This window comes from Carcharhinus amblyrhynchos, chromosome 4, assembly GCF_965287045.1.
Source record: "Carcharhinus amblyrhynchos chromosome 4, sCarAmb.v2.hapA, whole genome shotgun sequence".
NCBI lineage: Eukaryota > Metazoa > Chordata > Chondrichthyes > Carcharhiniformes > Carcharhinidae > Carcharhinus > Carcharhinus amblyrhynchos.
The window spans coordinates 30,542,517-30,564,083 of NC_137327.1; the positions used below are offsets into that span (position 1 = coordinate 30,542,517).

The 21,567-nt window shown below is 41.7% G+C and overlaps 1 protein-coding gene across 4 annotated transcripts in view; it reads right to left on the reverse strand.

Moving 5' to 3' along the window:
- Window positions 1-21,567, reverse strand: part of znf536 (zinc finger protein 536) — a 495,485-nt gene that overhangs the window by 256,456 nt on the left and 217,462 nt on the right. For all 4 annotated transcript variants that reach the window (XM_080186926.1, XM_080186925.1, XM_080186928.1 and 1 more), the window contains exon 4: window positions 14,516-16,675. In XM_080186926.1, coding sequence (XP_080043052.1) covers window positions 14,516-16,673 — 2,158 coding nt within the window. In that variant the 5' untranslated portion in view covers window positions 16,674-16,675. The remainder of the gene's footprint in view (window positions 1-14,515; window positions 16,676-21,567) is intronic.

The following is a 21,567-nucleotide window of genomic DNA, read 5'->3' on the forward strand; positions in this document are numbered from 1 at the left end:
GTCTATCTCAGCCAGAATGGGAATCAAACCCCACGCTGTTAATATTAAATGGAACCATGCAACAACCATTTCGCTAACAGAGCTAACCAAATTAGATCAGCTGGAAAGGGGCATAAATCAGTTAGAAAGTCAATATCTTTTCCCAAAGGTAGGGGAGCCTAAAACTAGAGGGCATAGGTTTAAGGTGAGAGGGGAGAGATACAAAAGTGTCTAGAGGGGCAATATTTTCACACAGAGTGTGGTGAGTATTTGAAACAAGCTGCTAGAGGCAATAGTACAGGCGGGTACAATTTGTCTTTTAAAAAGCGTTTAGACAGTTACATGAGTAAGACGGGTGTAGAGGGATATGGGCCAAATGCGGGCAATTGGGACTAGCTTAGGGGTTTAAAAAAAAAGGGTGGCATGGACAAGTTGGGCCAAAGAGCCTGTTTCCATGCTGTAAACCTCTATGACTCCTCAACTGAAAACCATTTGCCTTAAAAAAATACATTATTGCTATTATGCATTATGAAAGGTTTTTACTAAGTCCTCAGTTTAATGTAAGCAAGACTTGGTGGCTTTCTGAACTACTGTCCAAATAAGACAGTAGCTAGTAGTATCATAAAATCCCTATAGTGCAGAAGGTGGCCATTCAGCCCATCGAGCCTGCATCAACCTTCCAACAAAATGCTTCACCCAGGCTCTATCCCCAAGACCCCTCACATTCACCCTACCAATTCCCCTAAGCTATACATCTTGGGACACTATGGGGCAATTTAGCATAGCCAATCAACCTTACCTGCACATCTTTGGACTGAGAGGAAACCGGAGCACCCAGAGGAAACTCATGCAGACAGTCACCCAGGGCAGGAACTGAACCCAGGTCCCTGGCACTGTGACTCAACAGTACTAATCACTGTACCACCGTGCCGCATTGTGCTGACTACGGTGCAACTCCATGTTTGTTAAAGTCCTAACTTCGTGCCAAGTTATCATGATCCTCAAGACAAGCTTCTTCAGAAGTCATTTGATATATTTATGGTATCACAATATAAAATTAAATCCTGAACTGAACATTTATACTATTTTAAAAATGAATTGGACTGTTTAAGTCATAAAAGTTATCAGAAACTGTGGCAACAACATTTTGACTGCATATAGACTTCATTAGAACATTAAGAAAATTGAACTCCTGACGTGCAAAGTTATGAGCAAGTGTGGAAGAGGTCTGAATGGAAAATCAGGCCTTGAGACTTTTGAATAAAGCAATAAATTACATCTACATTTCAGAAACACCAAAATGATCAGCATTACAACATGGGTGTTATTCAGAATATCAGAAGGCTTAACAACACTTCCCTTTTTAAATATAATTATACTATCATCACCACATCTTTCTTATAAAAAACACATGTTTTCTGCTCTGGATGAAATATCATTGGAAGCATATCCATGCTTTTCCTAAGAGTGTGTATTTTAAATAGCATTCATGAAGCGTTAGCAAACTATTCAGCCAGAAAGGGTAAATTACATACAATTATACTGCATAGAAATTATAACAAGGAAATGGGATTCCTACCCAACTAGTTCATGGGATTAGCAATAGTGCTAATCCCATGTGCCAACTGTTTTGCTAAAGGTATTGTGCCACAGTAGATGGCCTCCTGAGCCAGAAGCCCCCAGTTCAAGCCTCCCTCTGGGAATTGTTGACTACAGAAGGATTGTTCATGAAAAAGTTCAACAGATTGACAATCATCCTACCCCTAATCGTGCAAACAGTTCCTCACTATTCCCCAAAGGGGAAAGGAAGAGTGTGCAAAAATAAAAAAAAATCTTACTCTTTTTTATCCATTCATGGGATGTGGGCACTGCTGGATCAGCCAACATTCATTGTCCATTCCTAATTGCCCTTGAAATGTTGGTGGTGAGCTGCATTCTTGAACTTACTGTAGTCTATGTGGTCCATAAATACTCTCATAGCTGTTAGGGAGAGAGTTCCAGGATTTTGATGCAGCAACAATAAAGGAATGGGAAATAATTTCAAGTCAGGATAGTGTGTGGCTTGAAATGGAACTTTTATGTGGTGGTGTTCCCATGTGGCTCCTGCCCTTGTCCTTTTAGATGGTTAAAGTTGTACAGCCATCAGTGAACACCACAAATTCTAACCTTACGATGGAAGAAAATTCATTGATGGAGTAGATGAATGTAGGACCTACGACCAGAACGCCTGAGTTCTGATGAAGGGTCATCTAGACTCGAAGCGTTGGCTCTATTCTCGCCCACACATGCTGTCAGACATGCTGAGATTTTTCAGCATTTTCTGCTTCTGTTTCAGATTCCAGCATCCGCAGAATGTTGCCTTTACCCTGAGCAACTCCTGCAGTGATGTCGTGGAACTGAGATGATTGGCCTCTAACAGGCACAACCATCTCCTTTAATGCCAGGTATGACACCAATCAGCAGAGGATTTTCCCCCTGATTCCCATTGACTCCAGGTTTGCTGGGGATCTTTGATGTCACACAAAGCCAAATGCTGCCTTGAGGTCAAGGGCAGTTACTCTCACCTCATGTTTTGAAGATTAGCTCTTTTGTCCATGTTTGAACCAAGGCTGCAACGAGGTTCAGAGCTGAGTGGGCCTGGCAAAACCCAAACTGAGCATCAGTGAACAGTTTATTTCCAAGCAAATGTCGCTTGATAGCACCTTTTATGACCCCATCACTTTGTGGATGGTCGAGGATGGGCTAGTGGAGTGATAATTGATTGGGTTGGATTTGTCCTGATTCTTGTGTACAAGACAAACCTGGGCAATATTCCACATTGCCAGGTAGATGCCAGTGTTTCCCTGAACAGGAACAGCTTTTCCTATTTATCCTGTTACTCCACTTGCCTTCAAATATCCGATTATGAGCTGTCCTACATTCTTGCTCAACATTTACTCATTCACCCTGCAGAAATAGTTAGAAAACTGCAGTGAAGTTTGACTGTTCCTCCCGAACATCCCACAGCACCATTAACTCTTAACTCAATGGCTACATCCACTTTAGATGGATGGTTGGATATTAATCCTGAGACCTTTAACATCATATTGTACAGTCCAGATTGAACAATAAATATTTCTGAGTTAAGAGTAACTAAAATACTTAATCACTACAATTACCATTTAAATTGATATATTCTTTACAATTTTGATGTCTGAGGAATTCCAGATTTTATTTTACTTTGACCCAAATGAAATGCGTTATTTGAGTATTGCTGAAGGAAAGAGACATGCTGTTGAAGCTTTTCATCATGCACTCATCAGGAAAATTTACAAGGATACCAATTGTAAATGGAATAACAATTTATACTGCATGAGAGGAGAGTTCTGATTAGTTGGCAAGTGAACTCTGGCATTTGCCATGGAGAATGCACCGGAAGACAGTTACTGCCAAGCACCTGTTCAAATTCCAACCAAGCAGGTTGACTCTGATTGATCATGGCAGTTTGTTTAGTTAAAAAAAATCACAGTGTGTACAGAGGCTCCTTCTGTCTGCAATGGACTGGATATGCTCCATTGTGTCTCATTTTGGTAGTATCAATAACTTGAAATGAACACTGACACAACCTTCTGGAGAAATTTAATAGATCAGGAGAAGACCATTCAGTCAATTGAGTTTGCTTTACCATTTTATAAGATCATGCTTGATCTGATTTTAACTTTAACTGATTATAACCTCAACTTCAACTTCCCATTTACCCCTATAACCTTTCAGCCCTTGTCCAAGGTTTTATCTAACCTGGCCTTAAAACTATTCAAAGATTCTGCTTCCACCACCTTTTCAGGGAGAGAGTTCCAAAGACCAATGACCACCTGAGGGAAAACATTTCTCCTCATCTCTACTTTAAATGAGTGACCTCTTATTTATAACATGTCATTCAATAATGACCTAAAATCACAATGCTCCCTTGTTCTAGATTCTCCAAGAGGAAATATCCTCTCCACTTCTACCCTGTCCAGTCCCCTCAAGATCTTATACCTTTCAGTCAAGTTATCTCTTATCTTTCTAAATTCCAGCGCAGACAAATAAGTGATATAGTATATGAATTTCAGTGCCAGTGTGATGCTAAGTGTGTAGGTCCCATGTCCCAATGACTGTAATCATATCAAACAGCACATCTCCTCAGCTGTTCACAACCATACCCACCCTGTCCCTGCTTGCAAAGCTCAAAACTTATTGTTCAATATTAAATGTGATTTCAAGATTGGACATCACTTGCTAAACAATCCTGATTCTGCTAAAAATTGCACTGACAACCACTTCAGCTAAGAATTGCAATGACAACCAATTTAAGATTACTAGTTGGGCTCACAACATGGTTCACTTATCTGTGAGAGAGAAGCCACAGATATTTACTGACCTTTGGAGTCAGAAGGAAAATGTCCACATATTGCGCCTATTTCAGCTAAACGAAGTTTGAGGACAGCCATCCCCTGGTTCATTCCCCATGACAATGCCTTGACCAGAGTCAACCTGCCCAGTTTGATTTTGAACAAAAGTTTGGATGTTAACTGTTTCCTGGAGCATTCTCCATCGCAATGCTTCTACCAATCAGAGTCCACTTGCCAACAAATCAGCACTCTCTTCTCAGTCCGTGTAAATTGTTGCTCACTTTGCCGTTCGTATTCTTACAAACTTTTCTCACGAGTGCCAGTTGAAAAGCTTTGATGACAGGTCTCTTTTTTTTCCAGGAAGTAGTAGCTAGCCTCTTTAAGAGATGTGGATTGGAAAGTTCATGTGACCCGATCTCCAAATGGGAAATAAGAATGGGATCTCGGGCAGAGCCTTTCCAGCCAGATTGATCCTGAACTAAGAATGAACACATGGATTACAGCATTCTGTATATCATTGTGAATAGTAATTAACCTGTTGTTACTTGCTAGCTTACTGGTTGTGATCAATTGTGGTATTTACTACGTTAGCAACAAGGTAAACAACAGCAACTCAGATTGCAATGAAAGTTTTGCAGAAAAAGTCCAATTGAGTTCAGTCTGCAAAAGAGGAGAAAGTCAACATGCCTCTCTTCCGAACAATAGTAGTTTTCAATGCAGCCAAAGAAGACTGGGCACAGTACGTGGAGCATTTGGAACATTTTTTCTGTGCTAATGGAATAGAGGGAGAGGATAAGAAGAAAGTTATATTGCTGACTGATTGTGGGACCCAGACGTATAACTTGACTGAAAGTTCAAGTCCAGAGATGCTCCTGACACAAAAACTGTTGCAGAGCTCATTGATCTATTGGAAGGACAATACCACCCTTAGCCCTCAGTGATATTACAAAGATACAAATTTAAGTCCATGATGAGAGCCCCAGGGGAGACCATTGTAGTCTTAGTAGCAAGGCTAAGACAAATTGCGGAGCATTGTGATTCTAGGTCAGCATTGAATGACATGTTAATAAACCGATTGGTATTCTGCATAAAAAATGCAGCTATATAGAGAAAATTATTAGATGAAGCAAAGATAGCTTTTTAAAAGGCATTGGAAATGGCATTAGTGATGGACAGCAGAGAACACAGAGAGAAGGGTGTCCACAACTGATAAAGTGCACAAAACGACGAGGTCACCAGTTTGGGAGGGAAGCTGTGAACAGCAGTGACATTAGGAATGAAGGCATTGGTTTAAGTAGAGAGATAAAAGCCAAAAGTTACAGAGTATAGAAGGTTTAAACAACAGCCTAAAAATAATAAGAGTATTATTGATGTGGAGGAACATCACACCCCTGAAACATGTTGATTTAGAGAAATAGAACAAAGTAAATAATCCAGCCCTGATGCATAATATGGAGGATTGTCCAACAGGAGATGGAACATTTTCTCACTAAATAATACGAAAGTGGGCAAGATAGCCCTCATCCCAATGGTGTTGTTAGGGAATAGTCACCACTGAAGATACAAGTAGAGAAAAGCCATCAGCTATTGTCATGAGCGAGCAGATATACTAGTATCTCCAAGAAGATGTTCATCCTTTGAGGTTGAAAAACATTGCAACTAGACTGATGACATTTACTGGAGAAGCCATCAAAATAGTAGGGATGGCCATGACTCCGGTGAGATATGGACAATAGTCTGCACAGCTAACTTTGATAGCGATGTTGGACCAAGAACCAAGGTTAATGAGGCATGACTGGCTCCAAGAGATCAGGTTGAACTGGCTGGAAATGTTTAAAACAAAAGAGCAGGCTTGCACAAGGTCATCAGAACGTCCCAGGATGTGTTCCAGGAGGAACTGGGAAAGATCAAAGGATTATAAACGGAAATTCACATGGATCCAGAAGCCACCCTGATTTTTTTTAGAGCAAGACCTATGCCCTATATGTTAGCAGAAAATCATAGAATGCCTACTGTGTAGAAGGAGGCCATTCAGCCCATTTGAGCCCGCACTGATATCAATCCCACCCAGGCGCTATCCAGGAAACCCCACCTATTTACTCTACTAATCCCCTGACATTGAGGGAAAATTTAATAAGGCCAATCCAGATAACCCTACATCTTTGAACTGTTGGAGGAAACTGGAGTACCCAAAGGAAACCCACACAGAACAGGGAGAACGTACAAATTCCACATAGACAGTCACCCAAGGCCATATTGAACCCAGATCCTGGCACTGTGAGGCAGCAGTGCTAACCACTGTGAGACCATGTTGTGGAGACAGAGCTAAAACGGCTGGAAGACTTGGGTATCATTAGGCCCATACAATTTGCAGAGTGGGCGTAAGAACATAAGAACATAAGAAATAGAAGCAGGAGTAGGCCATCTAGCCCCTCGAGTCTGCCCCACCATTCAGTAAGATCATGGCGGATCTGACAGTGGTTTAGTTCCACTGACCCGCCTGCTCCCCATAACCCTTAATTCCCTTATTAATCAGAAATCTATCTACCTGTGACTTAAACATATTTAACGAGGTAGCCTCCACTGCTTCAATGGGCAGAGAATTCCAGACATTCACTACAATCTAAGAGAAGAAGTTCCTCCTCAACTCCTCCTAAACTGACTCCCCCTTATTTTGAGGCTGTGTCCTCTAGTTCTTGTTTCCTTTCCAAGTGGAAAGAATCTCTCTGTCTCTACTCTGTCTAGCCCCTTCATTATCTTATATGTCTCTATAAGATCTCCCCTCAGCCTTCTAAACTCCAATGCGTACAGGCCCAATCTACTCAATCTCTCCTCATAAGCTAACCACCTCATCTCTGGTAACAACCTGGTGAACCTTCTCTGTACTCCCTCCAAGGCCAATATATCCTTTCGCAAATAAGGGGACCAAAATTGCACACAGTACTCTAGTTGCGGCCTCACCAGTACCCTGTACAATTGCAGCAAGACCTCCCTGCTTTTATATTCTATCCCCTTTGCAATAAAGGCCAACATTCTATTTGCCTTCTTGATCACCTGCTGCACCTGCAGACTGGGTTTTTGCAATTCATGCACAAGGACCCCCAGGTCCCTCTGTACATTAGCATGTTGTAATTTTTCACCATTTAAATAATAGTCCATCTTACAATTATTTCTTCCAAAGTGGATAACCTCACATTTGCCAATGTTATACTCCATCTTCCAGATCCCAGCCCACTCACTTAGCCTATCCAAATCACTCTGCAGACTTTCCGCATCCTCCTCGCAATTTGCTTTCCCACTCATCTTTGCGTCATCAGCAAACTTTGTTACCCCACACTTGGTCCCCTCCTCCAGATCGTCTATGTATATGGTAAACAGTTGAGGCCCCAGCACCGATCCCTGCGACACGCCACTAGTCACCAACTGCCAACCAGAAAAGCACCCATTTATTCCAACTCTCTGCTTCCTGTTAGAAAGCCAATCCTCAACCCATTCTTTTCCAGGTGTGTTGCTATTTCTTCTTTAATGATGGATTCCAGCATTTTCCCAACTACTGACATTAAGCTAACTGGCCTGTAGTTACCTACATTTTATCTACCTCCTTTTTCAAACAGTGGCGTCACATTAGCTGTTTTCCAATCAGCCGGCACTTCCCCAGAGCCAGCGAATTTTGATAAATTACAACTAACGCATCTGCTATTACTTCTGCCATTTCTTTCAGTACCCTGGGATGCTTCCCATCTGGGCCCAGGGACTTGTATACCTTTAGTCCCATTAGCCTACTAAGCACTACCTCTTTAGTAATAGTAATCGTTTTTAGGTCCTCACCCCCTACAGTCCCACGACCGTCAATTTTCAGTAAGCTATTTGTATCCTCTACCGTGAAGACCGACACAAAAAACTTGTTTTAAGGCCTTGGCCATTTCCTCGTTTCACTCATCAGGGGCAGCACTCATTGTGCCAGTAGTTAAATGAGGGCAGCACTCATTGTGCCAGTAGTTAAACCAGACAAGACCATCTATACCAATGGGAATGACAAGCTGTTGGTGAACCGGAAACTGGATAGATAGCCCACCCTCAATATAAAGGATCTGTATGTGAAGTTGTCTGAGGGTCTGTCATATACCAAACTGGACATGGGCCACGCTCACCAACATTTAAAACTGTACGATGCATCAAGATGATATGTCAGCATAAACGCTCAGGAGTTATACTAATATATGTGTCTACGGTTTAGGGTTTCATCAACTTGCACCATGTTTCAGTGAACTACGGTGAATTTGCTGTAGGGTTTGCCGAGAGTCGTCATTTGTTTAGACAATGTTTTAGTAACAGGATCCACCGAAGAGAAACAGTTGGTCAATTGGGATGAGATTTTGAAGAGATTTCCAGAGGCAGGAGTGTGCCTAAAAAGGGAAAAGTGAACTTTCCAAGTAAATGCGGTGGCTTATCTTGGTTGTCGGGTGGAGGCTCAGGGGTTAGACCCTAGGAGGACAAAAAGAGAGCAAGTAAGCAGGCAGTAGCCCCTCGGAACTTGGGATGGAATATTACAGGTGGGTTCTCCTAAGCTATCGACATTACTAGCACCGTTGCATGTGCTGTTAAAGAAGCGCCAGAGGTGGTGTTGGAAAACACCACAAAAAACAGCTTTTAACCAAGTAAAGAGGGCACTTCAGTCCTCCTGCTTATTTGACCACTCTAAAAAGATAGCACATGTGACGCATCACCATATGGAGTTAGGGCTCTGTTACCCCACACAATGGATGACTGGTCCTAGAGACCCATCAGATATGTAGCACGAGCACTATCAGATGCAGAAAGAAGATCTCCCAGATAGAAAAGGAAAGCTTAACTATTATACATGGCATCAAGAAGTTTCATCAATACACTTCTGGGAGACATTTTACTATCATCATAGACCACAAACCACTTCATGGATTTTTCAAGGAATACAAAGTGATTCTTCCAATTGCTTCTCTTAGAATACATAAATGGGCCTGTTCTTGTCAGCCTATGATTATTCCTTCAAACATTGGCGAGGGCTTCAGATAACCATGGCAGATGCCTTAAGTCACCTTCTGTTACCAAAAAGCACACCACCCTTCTAGTACCGCAAGAGATTGTAATGACCTTAAACTTTCTGGACTCTTTACCAGTGACAGCACAACAAATTACGTATTGGATTAGTAGAGACCCACAGTTATTAAAGATTAAATGTACAGCAAGGATGGCAGAATGAGAGAGCTTTGAAAGAATCAAAACCTTATCAGCTCAGGAAACATGAGCTTAGTTGAGCTTAGAATGAGAGTTGTCATCCCTATACCAGGAAAAGAGTTACTGCTTGAAGAATTGCACAGTGCCCACCTGAGCATATTGAAGAGGAAAATGCCAGTGAGAAGCTATGTTTGGTGGCCTCGCATTGATACTGATATAGAAACATCATGACTAGTGCCAGTTCCAGCAGAATTTACCTGCTACTGCCTCCTTGCAGCCTTGTGAATTGCCAAGTCAGCCATGGATGAGAGTTCAGGTAGATTATGTTGGCAGAATGTTTATTTTGCTAGCGGACACCCATTTGAAATGGATGGAGGTATTCAAAATGAAGTCCACATCTTCATACGCCACAGTTGAAAAACTGCGCCAATATTTCGCCATCACGGCATACCAGAAGTACTTGTCTTGGACAATAGAACGGTATTCACAATTGCCGAATTCCAGAAGCTCACAACATTTAATGGAAAAAGCATATCCAATCTTTACCATATCATCCCTCATTCAATGGATTAGCTGAGCGCACAGTTCAGACTTTCAAGGCTGGCATGACAAAACAATCACCCAAGTCACTCGAAATCAAGGTAGCATTGTTCCTGTTAGCCTACAGAACCATTCCGCATACCACAATTGGAATAGCTCCAGCTGAGCTGCTGACGGGTTGGTGCTTGAGAGCCATGTTGCGCCTGGTAGTTCCAAATTTGGTGGGGAAGGTAGAGATAGGGCAGAGTTGTCAGAAAAGGAAACATGATTCATCAGAAGTGGAAAGAGCATTTGCGATAGATGGTCCAGTTTTTACAAAGAATTTTGGAAACAGACCAAGTTGGGTCCGTGGCGTTGTTGTGGCCAGGACGGGGCCACTGTGAAATGGAAGTGGGGACAAGTTTTTGAAGAAAGATATAGATTATTTGTGGAGATGGGAGCCATCCCAAGAGCCAGTATTTCTGCCTGATTCAGTTGTGCCACTACTTAATGTTGTTTGTCCAAGGAGTGAAGTGGCTGATTAGCCAGCAGCAGGCCAAAGTGCTGCTCCCAATGAAACCGAGGGGATAGTGGGAAGTGATATGCTGGTACCAGGAGACGGTCCTAGTGAAGTCAGCCTAACCAAAACTATCTCTACAGTTAAACCTCAACCAGTTGGAGCTATGTAACTTCCAGAGAAAGACAAAACCCCCTAACGGACTGAGTTTCTGATAAACTATGTTACAAATGTCCATTATGACAATTGTTTTGGAAACTGTATAAGTTATCAAATTATAATGAGGGACTTAACGGGGGAGGAATGTGGCACCCAGACTCTTTAAGGGGCATGTATGGGAAGGGTCATATGACCCAATCACCCAATGGGAAATGAGTATGGGGATCTCAGGGAACAGTGCAGACTTTTGCAGCCAGATTGATCCTAAAGCTGGGAATGATTATAGCATTCTGTATATCATAGTGAATAGTAATAACCCATTATTGTTTGTTAGCTAACTGGTGTTCAGCAATTATTGCATTTACTACAAGTTCTGTTCTACCAAATGACTAAATGCCTTATTCTTCCATTTCTCATAGGTCATTCTACTGAAAAGCTGCAGCACAATTTTTCTCTTTAGAGGTGTCCTTTCACATGCTCACTGACCCATACATCTTTCCACTGACATTACAAATGGTTGGCTCCTGCATTGTTCCTCTATGTCACATTCACAAATTTTAGTCATGACTATTTTATGGCAACACTTACCCTATTTCTGTTCAATCAAGGCCATGTATTTAACAGGTACTTGGCATCACATTCAGTAAAAATTGCTTTTCTTGCATTGTTTGTATTCTTTCATCTTATTAGATCTGATCCTTAATATCAATGTCACAAAAATATTGTAAAGTTACTTTGATTTTGTTTAACTGTGAAAGCTAAGCAGCAAAACACACCAGAGGTATCAAATACACAAGGGCGTCATCCAAGTTGAAAGGTAAAACAGTAAAGGGAAACATGCTAGCAGAATTAAAGAACTGGTGTATTTATTTGGTGCATTCATTGGAAAGTTCACTTAATAATAACAAAAACTGTTGGCTGTAAATTTGGAAATGGACCTAACATTTCTGAGGTGTGCATACAATGTAGATGAAGGCATCTGTGTGGCTTCTGAGCTTAGAGTGAGCACTCCCTCTGCAGTTCTCTGAGGTGCAGACTGCCCTTTGGATTTAACCTATTTACCACATCTACTCTCATCACATTTTGCTAACAGTGCTTTGAAAATGTATCCATAAAGCAACTGAATTATTTCTTAACTTAATACACTGCTGAAGTACATGCAGATAGTTGTAACAGTGACCATTTTTGTTCAGAATGACTCAAGCACATTCATCTCACTACCTTCAATGCTTTGATGCTGTATTGTTGCTTACTGGCCATTTAACATTTTGTTGGAAGAGTCTACAAGGAAGGAGTCAATAACAATGGAACCCTTTTTGATTTCTTTCTTACGGCTTTGCAAGGGAATGCAATGACATCAATGCTTTATGCTGATCTCATGATCTCAGCTCATCACATCACATTAAAATTGTTTATGAGTGTTTTTTTTTAAAGTGACAACAAAGTCATCGAAAACCCAGGCTTTCTTTGTTAATTCTAAGTGTTTTGTTAAACGTGTAACCTGCAGGAAACCCAACTCAAAACGCTTTACTTTCATTGGAAGTTACAGCACAAATGAATGACTATTTGGAACAAATGTGAAATTAGGTAAATACTTTAACAGCCAGCACTTTGATCAGGGGTACTTCACATTATGGCCATTATGTTAATGGACACTCAGAAAGGCACCGATTGACATGAAAGATTTTCATTCTGAACCACAAAACAACAGCAATCCTACCACCTATGTTTGACAGAAGATACTCGGTGTTATCCTGTATTGAGAATTCATTTGCTGCGCTACACTTTTCTTTTAGTTAGCACTTTAAAACTGACTCGCAAGTAATAAGTTGCAAATTGGACCACTACCCAGGAACTAGCCAGCATTCTTCATGGGTATTTAAACAACAGCATTAAGTACTGTCGGCATCTCTGGAATGTGCAGTCTGGATTTTACCATTCTAACAATTTCTTTGTCGAGATTTTTCTTTAAAGTGGTAATATATTAATCCAACTAGGAAAACATTGTAGAGGGATTGTGCACCAGTTCAACGCAGAACTGAACAAAAGTGATGAATTAATGCATTCTGTTACCCTACCATTACCTCCTCTTTGTTCAGGCAATGTTTTCTTTATTTTGTGATCAGAGCAATCTGTAAGTCCTAATTAGGTCTCCTGGGTTGGAATGACATTTTTTTTTCTGGCTAAAAATTCCCAGCAAAGTACTCTCAGTGAGAACTGCTGCTTCCGCATACCTCCATCAATGCTGCCATTAACGGAATTCTTACCAATGACACGATAGTTATCACTTGGAATAGAATGCTGACACGGTGAAGGAAACTCATCTGTGGTTACGTATTTTACACCAAAATCTAAACAGGCAAAGTGATTTGTGTCACTACTCGGGAGATGTAAACAGAAGAGCAAAGACAGGATTACCATAAGAGGGAGCAAGCAGGGGGAATTGGCAGGACTTGTTACACCGCAGGGAGCAACACCTGCTGCTGGCCTATTATAGAGTGACATGGATGGTGAATGGAGAGAATTCCACAAAACACACCAACCCCTGCACTGTGCCGCCCTTCAACAGTGAAAACAGAAGCATGGTTGGAGGATGTAGTACTTGGAGAAAATGCAGATAAGCAAATATTAGAATCGGAATATGTGGGTAAAGTTATCCCTTGACCAGAGTGCAGAATGAGTAAAAACAAATCAGCAGCTTGATTTAAATCTTACCTGAATTTTGAGTCCAATAAAATTAACAAAAAAGACAAACGTACATGGTGACAGGCAGCTCATTTTCTATTACCCCTTTTGCACTTTCACTGAAGACCAACTTTTTTACCCCAGTACCATTGATTTCACAATGTAAAGGATAGTTTGTCCTAAAGTTCAACTTTGCCAGAACATTATTGCACAAGGCATGACAAATATTGAAATGTTTCTGTATCTAATATTCCACCACAATTACAAGTCTCTTCGTTCATGATTACACATGATTTATTTTGTAAAGAAAACACAATGTAAAATTCACATGCAGCTAACTGAAAAGTTGCAATATATTCACCATGTTCACTCCAATACATCTCTGTCAGGCTCTACGTATTCCTCTGTTCCTAGTAACACGTAGCCACATATTTCTGATTTGGTTTAGTCCCTGATTTAAATCATTATTTTGAGTTAAAGAAAATACATCTGTCAATTAAATTGTCATATTTTTGTACTGTAATCTGAATAGATATTGGATTAAAGAGAATATACCTACAATCTATATTATGAATTATAAATGTTGCCTGTTGTAAATATACAAGAATCCAATATCTCTGAAACCAAATAGATTTCAGAACATTTATTGTACTCAAGAGAAACGTGCACAACTCATAATATTCTTGAAGAAATCCCCATCCCAACCTTGAGTGATAATTGGTGATCGGTGCATTTATTTAAATTGCAGGAGAAAGAACTGCATGAACGAAGAAATAAGCGAAATAATCAAAGGAGACAATTCACTTGCACAGTGGACCCAGGCAAGTGAAGAAGCGGTAAAATCAAATTTAAAATGTCTGTGTCCACTGACAGTGTGTCAGCCGTTGATAAATTTGATAATCACAATAACATTGTCAGAAGGGGAATGTTACGATTTAGATCTTCTGAACAAACTTTTAGTCGCAACTGTCCTAATGATAACTATAGGTCAATGTTTTTCCCTGTTTGATAACTCTGAGGAGTTTAAAACACAATATGAAAACTGTAATGGGGAAAATCATACTTATGTTACCTGAAGAAGAAGGAGACGATGGGTTTGGACTATCTTCTTGTGTACTTCCTGTCACCGAGAAGCCACCTGCAGTTGTGTTATCCTCAGTTATATTGGATGACCCAGGCGTAGTTGACCTGCTAACTGACTGGGAATCTTGGTCACTTCCAGATCCTCGTCGCTCATCCAGGACGGCCTGGACGCCTTCATCCCCCGGCTTCCTACCTTTCTTATGCACTCTGGAGTGGACGACAACTTGATGATAGGTTCGGAATACTCGGCCGCAGTCTGGGCATTCAGTTGGCTTTTCTTTCATGCTTCCGTGATTCTGTCCTAATCCGGAAATTTTAAATTCCAGACCTTGACTCATTCCTTGTGCCATGAATTCCCTGCTGCCCATTAGATCATCTTTACCCGAAACATCGTTCAGGTTACCCCTTTTAGTGCCTTCTGGTTTCTGCTTTGATTTGTCTCCAGCCACTGAAATGAATTCTCCTTTCTTCTTGTCAAAGTTGAGGCCTGCACTGGTCAGGTTTTCTTCCTGGCCATGGTGTGAGTGCTTTTTGGGCAGCACAGCCTGTTCCATTGCCATTCCTCGTGTCACCAGCTGCCAGGCCTGGTAGCTGTTTACTGGGTCAAACTCTGCCACTCGGGCTACTGCTTGCAAGCGTTCCATGCAGCTAGCCTTTAACGGAGGCGCCAGAGTCAGACATCCCAGGAGGGAACGTTTTTCCCCTTCTACGACACCACGGGTCGTGCTACTCATGGGCACTAATAGCTTCCCAAGCATTTCCTTCTCTTTCCGCACAATTTCTGCTTTGTTATAATGGAGCTGACTTTGTTCGTTTAAGCTTAACTTATCAGGTGATAAAAAGCCACTCTGTAAACAAGAGACATATGCTGAATAGACATTCGAGTGGGAATCTTGCACCATATTATTTAGAGTCACAGGCACCTCTGGGTCACTTTGAGATGTGTTCTTTACAGCTAATTTGTTAAGATGCACCTTCATGTGGTTCTTGAGAAACCAGGGCTCCTTGAATCGTCGTCCGCAGATTTGACAACTATGCTCAAAAGAATCCTTGTGCTTTCGCATGTGACCCTTCAGGAACCAGGCCTGGCTGAAGATCTGACCACAGACTTCACAGCGGAACTCATTGCTAGGTTGCTCTCCGTTCCCACTCGACCCTTGACCTGGCACTGACTCGGCAGTTATGTGTGCTTTCTCCACGTGACTAATCAGGTCCTCCTCCTGAGAGGCCGCAAATTCACAAAGGGTGCACTTGTAGGGTTTGTGAAGTATTCGAATGTGTCGGTCCAGCTCTTCACGTTTCTTAAACTTCCCCTTGCAAAAGGTGCACCTGAATCCTACAATAGCAGCTGCTGGCTCTTCTGACGCACCAGTAGACTTGGGACTACAGATCGGATTCGAAACATCCGAACCGCTCTGACTGGCTGGTAAAGGCAAGCTGCTGGAACTAACAACAGCCTGATGCTGTTTCCCATCAGCCCTCGGCTGGCCTAAGCCACTTTTCATCTGTTTATCCCTAAGGATGGCCCGTTCTTCCAGCTCGTGTAGGAGCCTATTCTCTTCTCTGACCCTTCCGCGACCTTTCCCAAGATTCCCAAGTTTGTGAGTGCGGAGATGGATCTTCAAGTTGCCTTTCTGAGCTGCCCTGTGATCACAGTAAGGACATTTGAATGGTTTTTCTCCAGTGTGAGTGCGCATATGGAGTGACAAAATGCTGTTAAACCGAAAGCGCTTACCGCAAATGGGGCACGGGTACTTTCTGGATTTTTTTGCGTCATCTTCTGTGCCATTCATCTGGGAAATAATGCCAAGGTTCTGTCCGTTTAAGAAGTGTTGAAGGTCAACTCTCCCATTCAGACCCAAGTTATTGTCAATGTCTGTATTTAGCTGATTTGCCAGCATGGTCATTTGGTTGCTGATTGGCTGGTTAGCCACAGTCATGTGATGCTTTTCCTCCAGTGAAATTGCTGCTTTCTCCTCGGGGGTCTGTCTGGTCTGAAGTTCTGGAAAGGCATGCCCCAGTTGTGTTGTCAACTGATGCAGCTTCTGCGTTATTGGATACTGGCCATTGAGAACTGGTTTGTTGAGCTGGACATCAGCTTCAGGCACTGCTGAAGATACACCAAGGCACAAACTTGCTTCCTCCATTCCTAATATCGAAAACAAAAGGTTTCTGTTAAACCATTACAGCAACTTAACAATAGCATAGAAACAATGTTACTGTAAAAATTGCAATTTTATTTCAATACAATACAAATAAAACTTCGATCTAAGATTTTCCTGGCTTTGCAACTCCATTTCTGGATTAGAACAATGAGCTTCCTTTATACTAATTTCACAAAACACAGATAAAACAGTCAGCCTGGTCTTAATTTCAAACCATCAAACAAAAAATATTCAATTACGCTTCTGTAAATTCGAGTTTAACATTTGATTTCCTCCTTATTATTCTCTTGATTATTAACATTTGCAATTCTGAATAATCGATGTGCCACACTGAATTATTCCCCATGCCTGCATCTACTCAATCCAATTTTATACCTTTATCATGCTGAGCTAAAGTGGTCTGAGACGTTTACCCTTTATTACGTCTGCACCTCAGCTTATGTTTTCTTCAGAGACATGCAAAATCATCTTAAACGCATAACATTAGAATGAGAAATGATTGAATTGTCATTCATAACAATTGTACTTATATCACAAAACTAGGCTTTCTGACTGAAAATTAAGGTGGTTTTGTTTTTGGGGAACCACATCTTTCAAAGCTAATTATTGCAACTAAGCTTCAAAAAAAATCTTCAGTTAAAGAGGTTGAAATAGCTAAACTAAGATCACAAAATTCAATAACGTACAAACATTTTATTTTCAATGTTACACACATCAGATTTCAAGGCATTGGAAAAATCATTTGAAATTCCCACCCCTTTTTTTAAACGGAGTGCATCAACATTCGGATCTCAGTCACCAAATACCAATTTGCCGACACACAGATGTTTTAGTTTTATTTGTTAGTGTCACAAGTAGGCTTACATTAACACTGCAGTGAAGTTACTGTGAAAATGCCCTAGTTGCCACACTGCGGTGCCTGTTTGGGTACACTGAGGGAGAATTTAGCATGGCCAATGCACCTACGATGTGGAGATGCCGGCGTTGGACTGGGGTAAACACAGTAAGAAGTGTACTACCAAATAAACCTGTTGGACTTTAACCTGCGTTGTGAGACTTCTTACAATGTACCAAGCCAGCACGTCTTTCGGACTGTTGGAGGAAACCCTCACAGACAAGGGGAGAATGTGCAAACTCCACACAGACAGTGACCCAAGCCAGGAATCGAACCCAGGTCCCCAGCGCTGTGAGGCAGCAGTGCTAACCACTGTGCCACCATGCCGCCCCAGTTAAAAGGCCACTGTGCATCTTACACTTCTTCTACCATTTTCTGTTGCTTCAATATTGTCAGCCAGACCACTTTTGGCTGAAATATTTGCTTCTGCATTACTTTGGCAGTAACATCAAAATTCCACAGAACTGTTGGGTCTGACCAAGTCCTTACACATCCCTGCTCAGGACAGTTTGGTCCACTTTCAAACAAGGCTCAGAACATCGTAAAGGCTGCAAACATTTTTATTGCAGCAGACAACCGATATTATGATAAACCTCTGTTCGGGGTCACTAAGCAGCTGAAAACATTTCAGTAAAAATAGGCCAAGGATTTAAGCTTGCATATTAGCCCAGAGGGTTGGGATACTGAACAAGGACATTTTATTTTCTGCCTGCTAAAATCAACATTGTGGATGTTTTGATATTTGAAATAACAGTGAACCACAAATATGCAGCATCTCTGTGAAGTTTATTCTATTGCACAGTATATAGCATTGAATAAGGTTCAAAGTGTTATGATTTAATTGGTTATTCTGAAGCTATACTAGGCAATCCTAGATCAAAATAATAAAAAAAACTGAAAGACTGAAGTGTTAAATTTAATGCAACTGTGTGTTAATCCAGCTATAGCTCTTGCTTCAGATTAAATCCCACGTAGCTAGCATACTATTCTAATATTGTTCCAACGGAAAGTGCTGTTTCAACTTAATATCAAAAATCTGCTCCCTTCCACAGCTCGTAGCCCCATTTCTCCATGCAGTTGGGGAGATGGGCATATGGGCTGCAAACGTTAGCACAGCTCTGTCATATTGCCAGTATAATGCAAGGGTACTAAGATGTGATGAACAGTGTCAGTTTTCTCACTTAGTGGCCTGGCTAGGAACTGATAAAACTTACCACATATGCTGGTTACTGGGTTTCAGTGTCAGCAACAATTGGAGCATGAACTTACGAGAGCAGCACTTGAGCATCTAGTTTTTTTAAGTTGATCATCCAATATATATTTCCTTAATCACGCAGTCAAATTCAGTCGCTTGAAATACATTTCTGAAACGCTATTTTTAACCCAATTATTTGGAATTTTCCAAACCAGAGGGGAAAGAAAAATTTAGTAATGTAGATAGATAACTGATGTTCACCATTTCAGATGAATCCTTACTCTGGTTTGAAAAAGCACTGAGTAAAAAGTTCAGAAACGCAAACTTGTCTGCACATCTTGATGTTTAAAATAATGTCATGTTAAAATGAGAAGCATTTTCAGCAAACATTTGCAAGTAGACTCTGAATGACTCACTGCAATTTAAACTGTGCACCATAAAATTTGTACAGACCTTGGCAATAAAGATTGATTATATAATTTTTTTTCATTATAATGTTATCTGTTATGAATTTGTGATTAGAGATTACAGTTATACATTACAGCAAATCACACATGACAGTTAACCCCTTGAGAATGGAAGCACTTTTTAAGTTTCTTTTGTTCTCCTATGGTTTTCTGAAGGTTGCCTTTTGAACAATTTTCTTCCACTTTGCCCCATTTTACTGATTGTATCAACTTGCTGCTGTTGCTCTACAGAGATTGATAATCATCGGTACCTCATCCTGGTGAGTATCTGTTATTCAACCCTAGCCAAGAGCAAGAGAGAGCAAGAAGGTAGCAGGAGCTGGGTGATATCGAACTCTGGATGTCAAACTTGGCAGAGCTTTATAAATGGTGGATAAGTCTGGGATTTGGAAGCCTAGCCAATGATGCCCACATCCCGTAAAATGAATTTTAAAAAAGTCCCAGCCCTATTTCTGGCAATCTCTATTTTTACCGACAGGGGGAAGGGAGACGGGTGTGATTTGTGTACCAAATCTGGTTGGCCACTTGAAAATAGCGCAGAGTTTATCTGGATCACATTTACACTCCTCCAAAAACCCAAACCTACAATGTGTAACCCATGTCTTAACGATGGGGGCATAATTGCTCCTGAAGCCTCATTTAAGGTGTGTACGTCTTGCAAAGAATTACACAAACTAACAATTTAAACACTAAAGTCATACTTCAAAGATTGAGCTGGTGGCTGACCTTAAAGAATAAAGAACAAAGTACAGTAAGCACAGGCACAGGCCCTTTGGCCCTCCAAGCCTACACTGATCACATTTACCCACCTAAATTAAGGGGTGGTAGTTATAGGACGGATGTCAGGGGTAGGTTCTTTACCCAGAGGGTGGTGAGGGATTGGAAAGCCCTGCCTGCTGCAGTTGTAAATGCGCCTAGTTTGGGGGCGTTTAAGAGATCCGTGGATAGGTTTATGGACGAAAAGGGATTGGTTTAGGTTAGTGGGTCATTGTTTTGTAACTGGTCGGCGCAACATCGTGGGCCGAAGGGCCTGTTCTGCGCTGTAATGTTCTATGTTCTATGTTCTAAACCAACTGCTTATATCTCTCTATTCCCAGTTTGTTCATATGCCTGTTAAGATAAGTCTTAAATGTGGCTAACATAACTGCTTCAACCACCTCACTTGGCAGTGCATCCCAGGCCTCTGTGTAAAAAACTTACACCGCAGTCCAAAGAAGGTGGGAGGGTGGCTGTGAAAGAGGAAGGACAGATCCGTGTGGCTCCTCTGGGATATACTTCGCTGTGGGTGGCCAGGTAAGTGACAGCGCAGGTGACCTGGCTTCCTGGAAGAAGAGTGTGCAGTTTTGGAAGGAAGCTTAAAGAAGTGGTTACCGTAGCTTTCCGCATATGGCTATACAGGCAAGGCAGCAGCAGCAACATGTAGCCAGAGCTGGGGCTCCCAGGCATGATGTGACAGAACCACTAGAGAGAGCAGCAAGGGGAGTGGTGGGGGGGTTGGGGGGGGGTGGGGGGGGGGGGGGGGGTGGGGGGAAGAGATGTTAATCATAATAAAGGATGTAAGGATGTACTGTAGCTGAATACATTTCCTCCATATGGCTAAAAGGCAGTGCAAGCAAAGGCTGCGAATGATAGGAGAAATAGTTCAAGAGATCTCTGCCATGTCGAGAAAGACCTCACTCCTTAATCAAATTGTTCCCATGCCTTGTCTGTTGCAGTCAAGGTCAACCTGGCCTTCAACCCCTACGCAGCCAGCTCCTTCCAAGACTTTGCTGGAGACATCTCTCAATCAGCCACCCAAGGGTGCATCACCTCCATCACCGAAACACTCTTTGCTTGGGTGGGGAAATATTAACTTCCCCATTGATTTGTCATTGCAGACAGAGGGCAAGGAAGTCCTCCTCCATGGTTGGCTGACCCTAAGTTCAAGATGTGATAGATTGTACCCACATCATTATCAGAACATCATCACAGCAGCTGGAGTGATTCATGAACAGAAATTCATCCCATTCTATCAACATACTGACTGTCTGCCACTGCACGAGGCCCTCCTGGTCCTATGTGCAAGTTATCCCAGCACTTGCCCAACCCTCATTCTGAGGCAGTCACACCTATCAAAACATTTCTAGTCTAGTCCAAGGTCCATGCTTGTTTTCTGGAGGGCAAAGGATAAGCCTTAAGGAGGTGAATGCTTACTCCCTTTCACCAACTGAAGATGAAGCCCCAACATTACTGGAAGCTCAACTATCTGCAGAAGAGGACTTTCATTAAACTAGACTATTGGCCTACTGCTGATACAGTTCAGAAGCCTTGGCTGCTCCT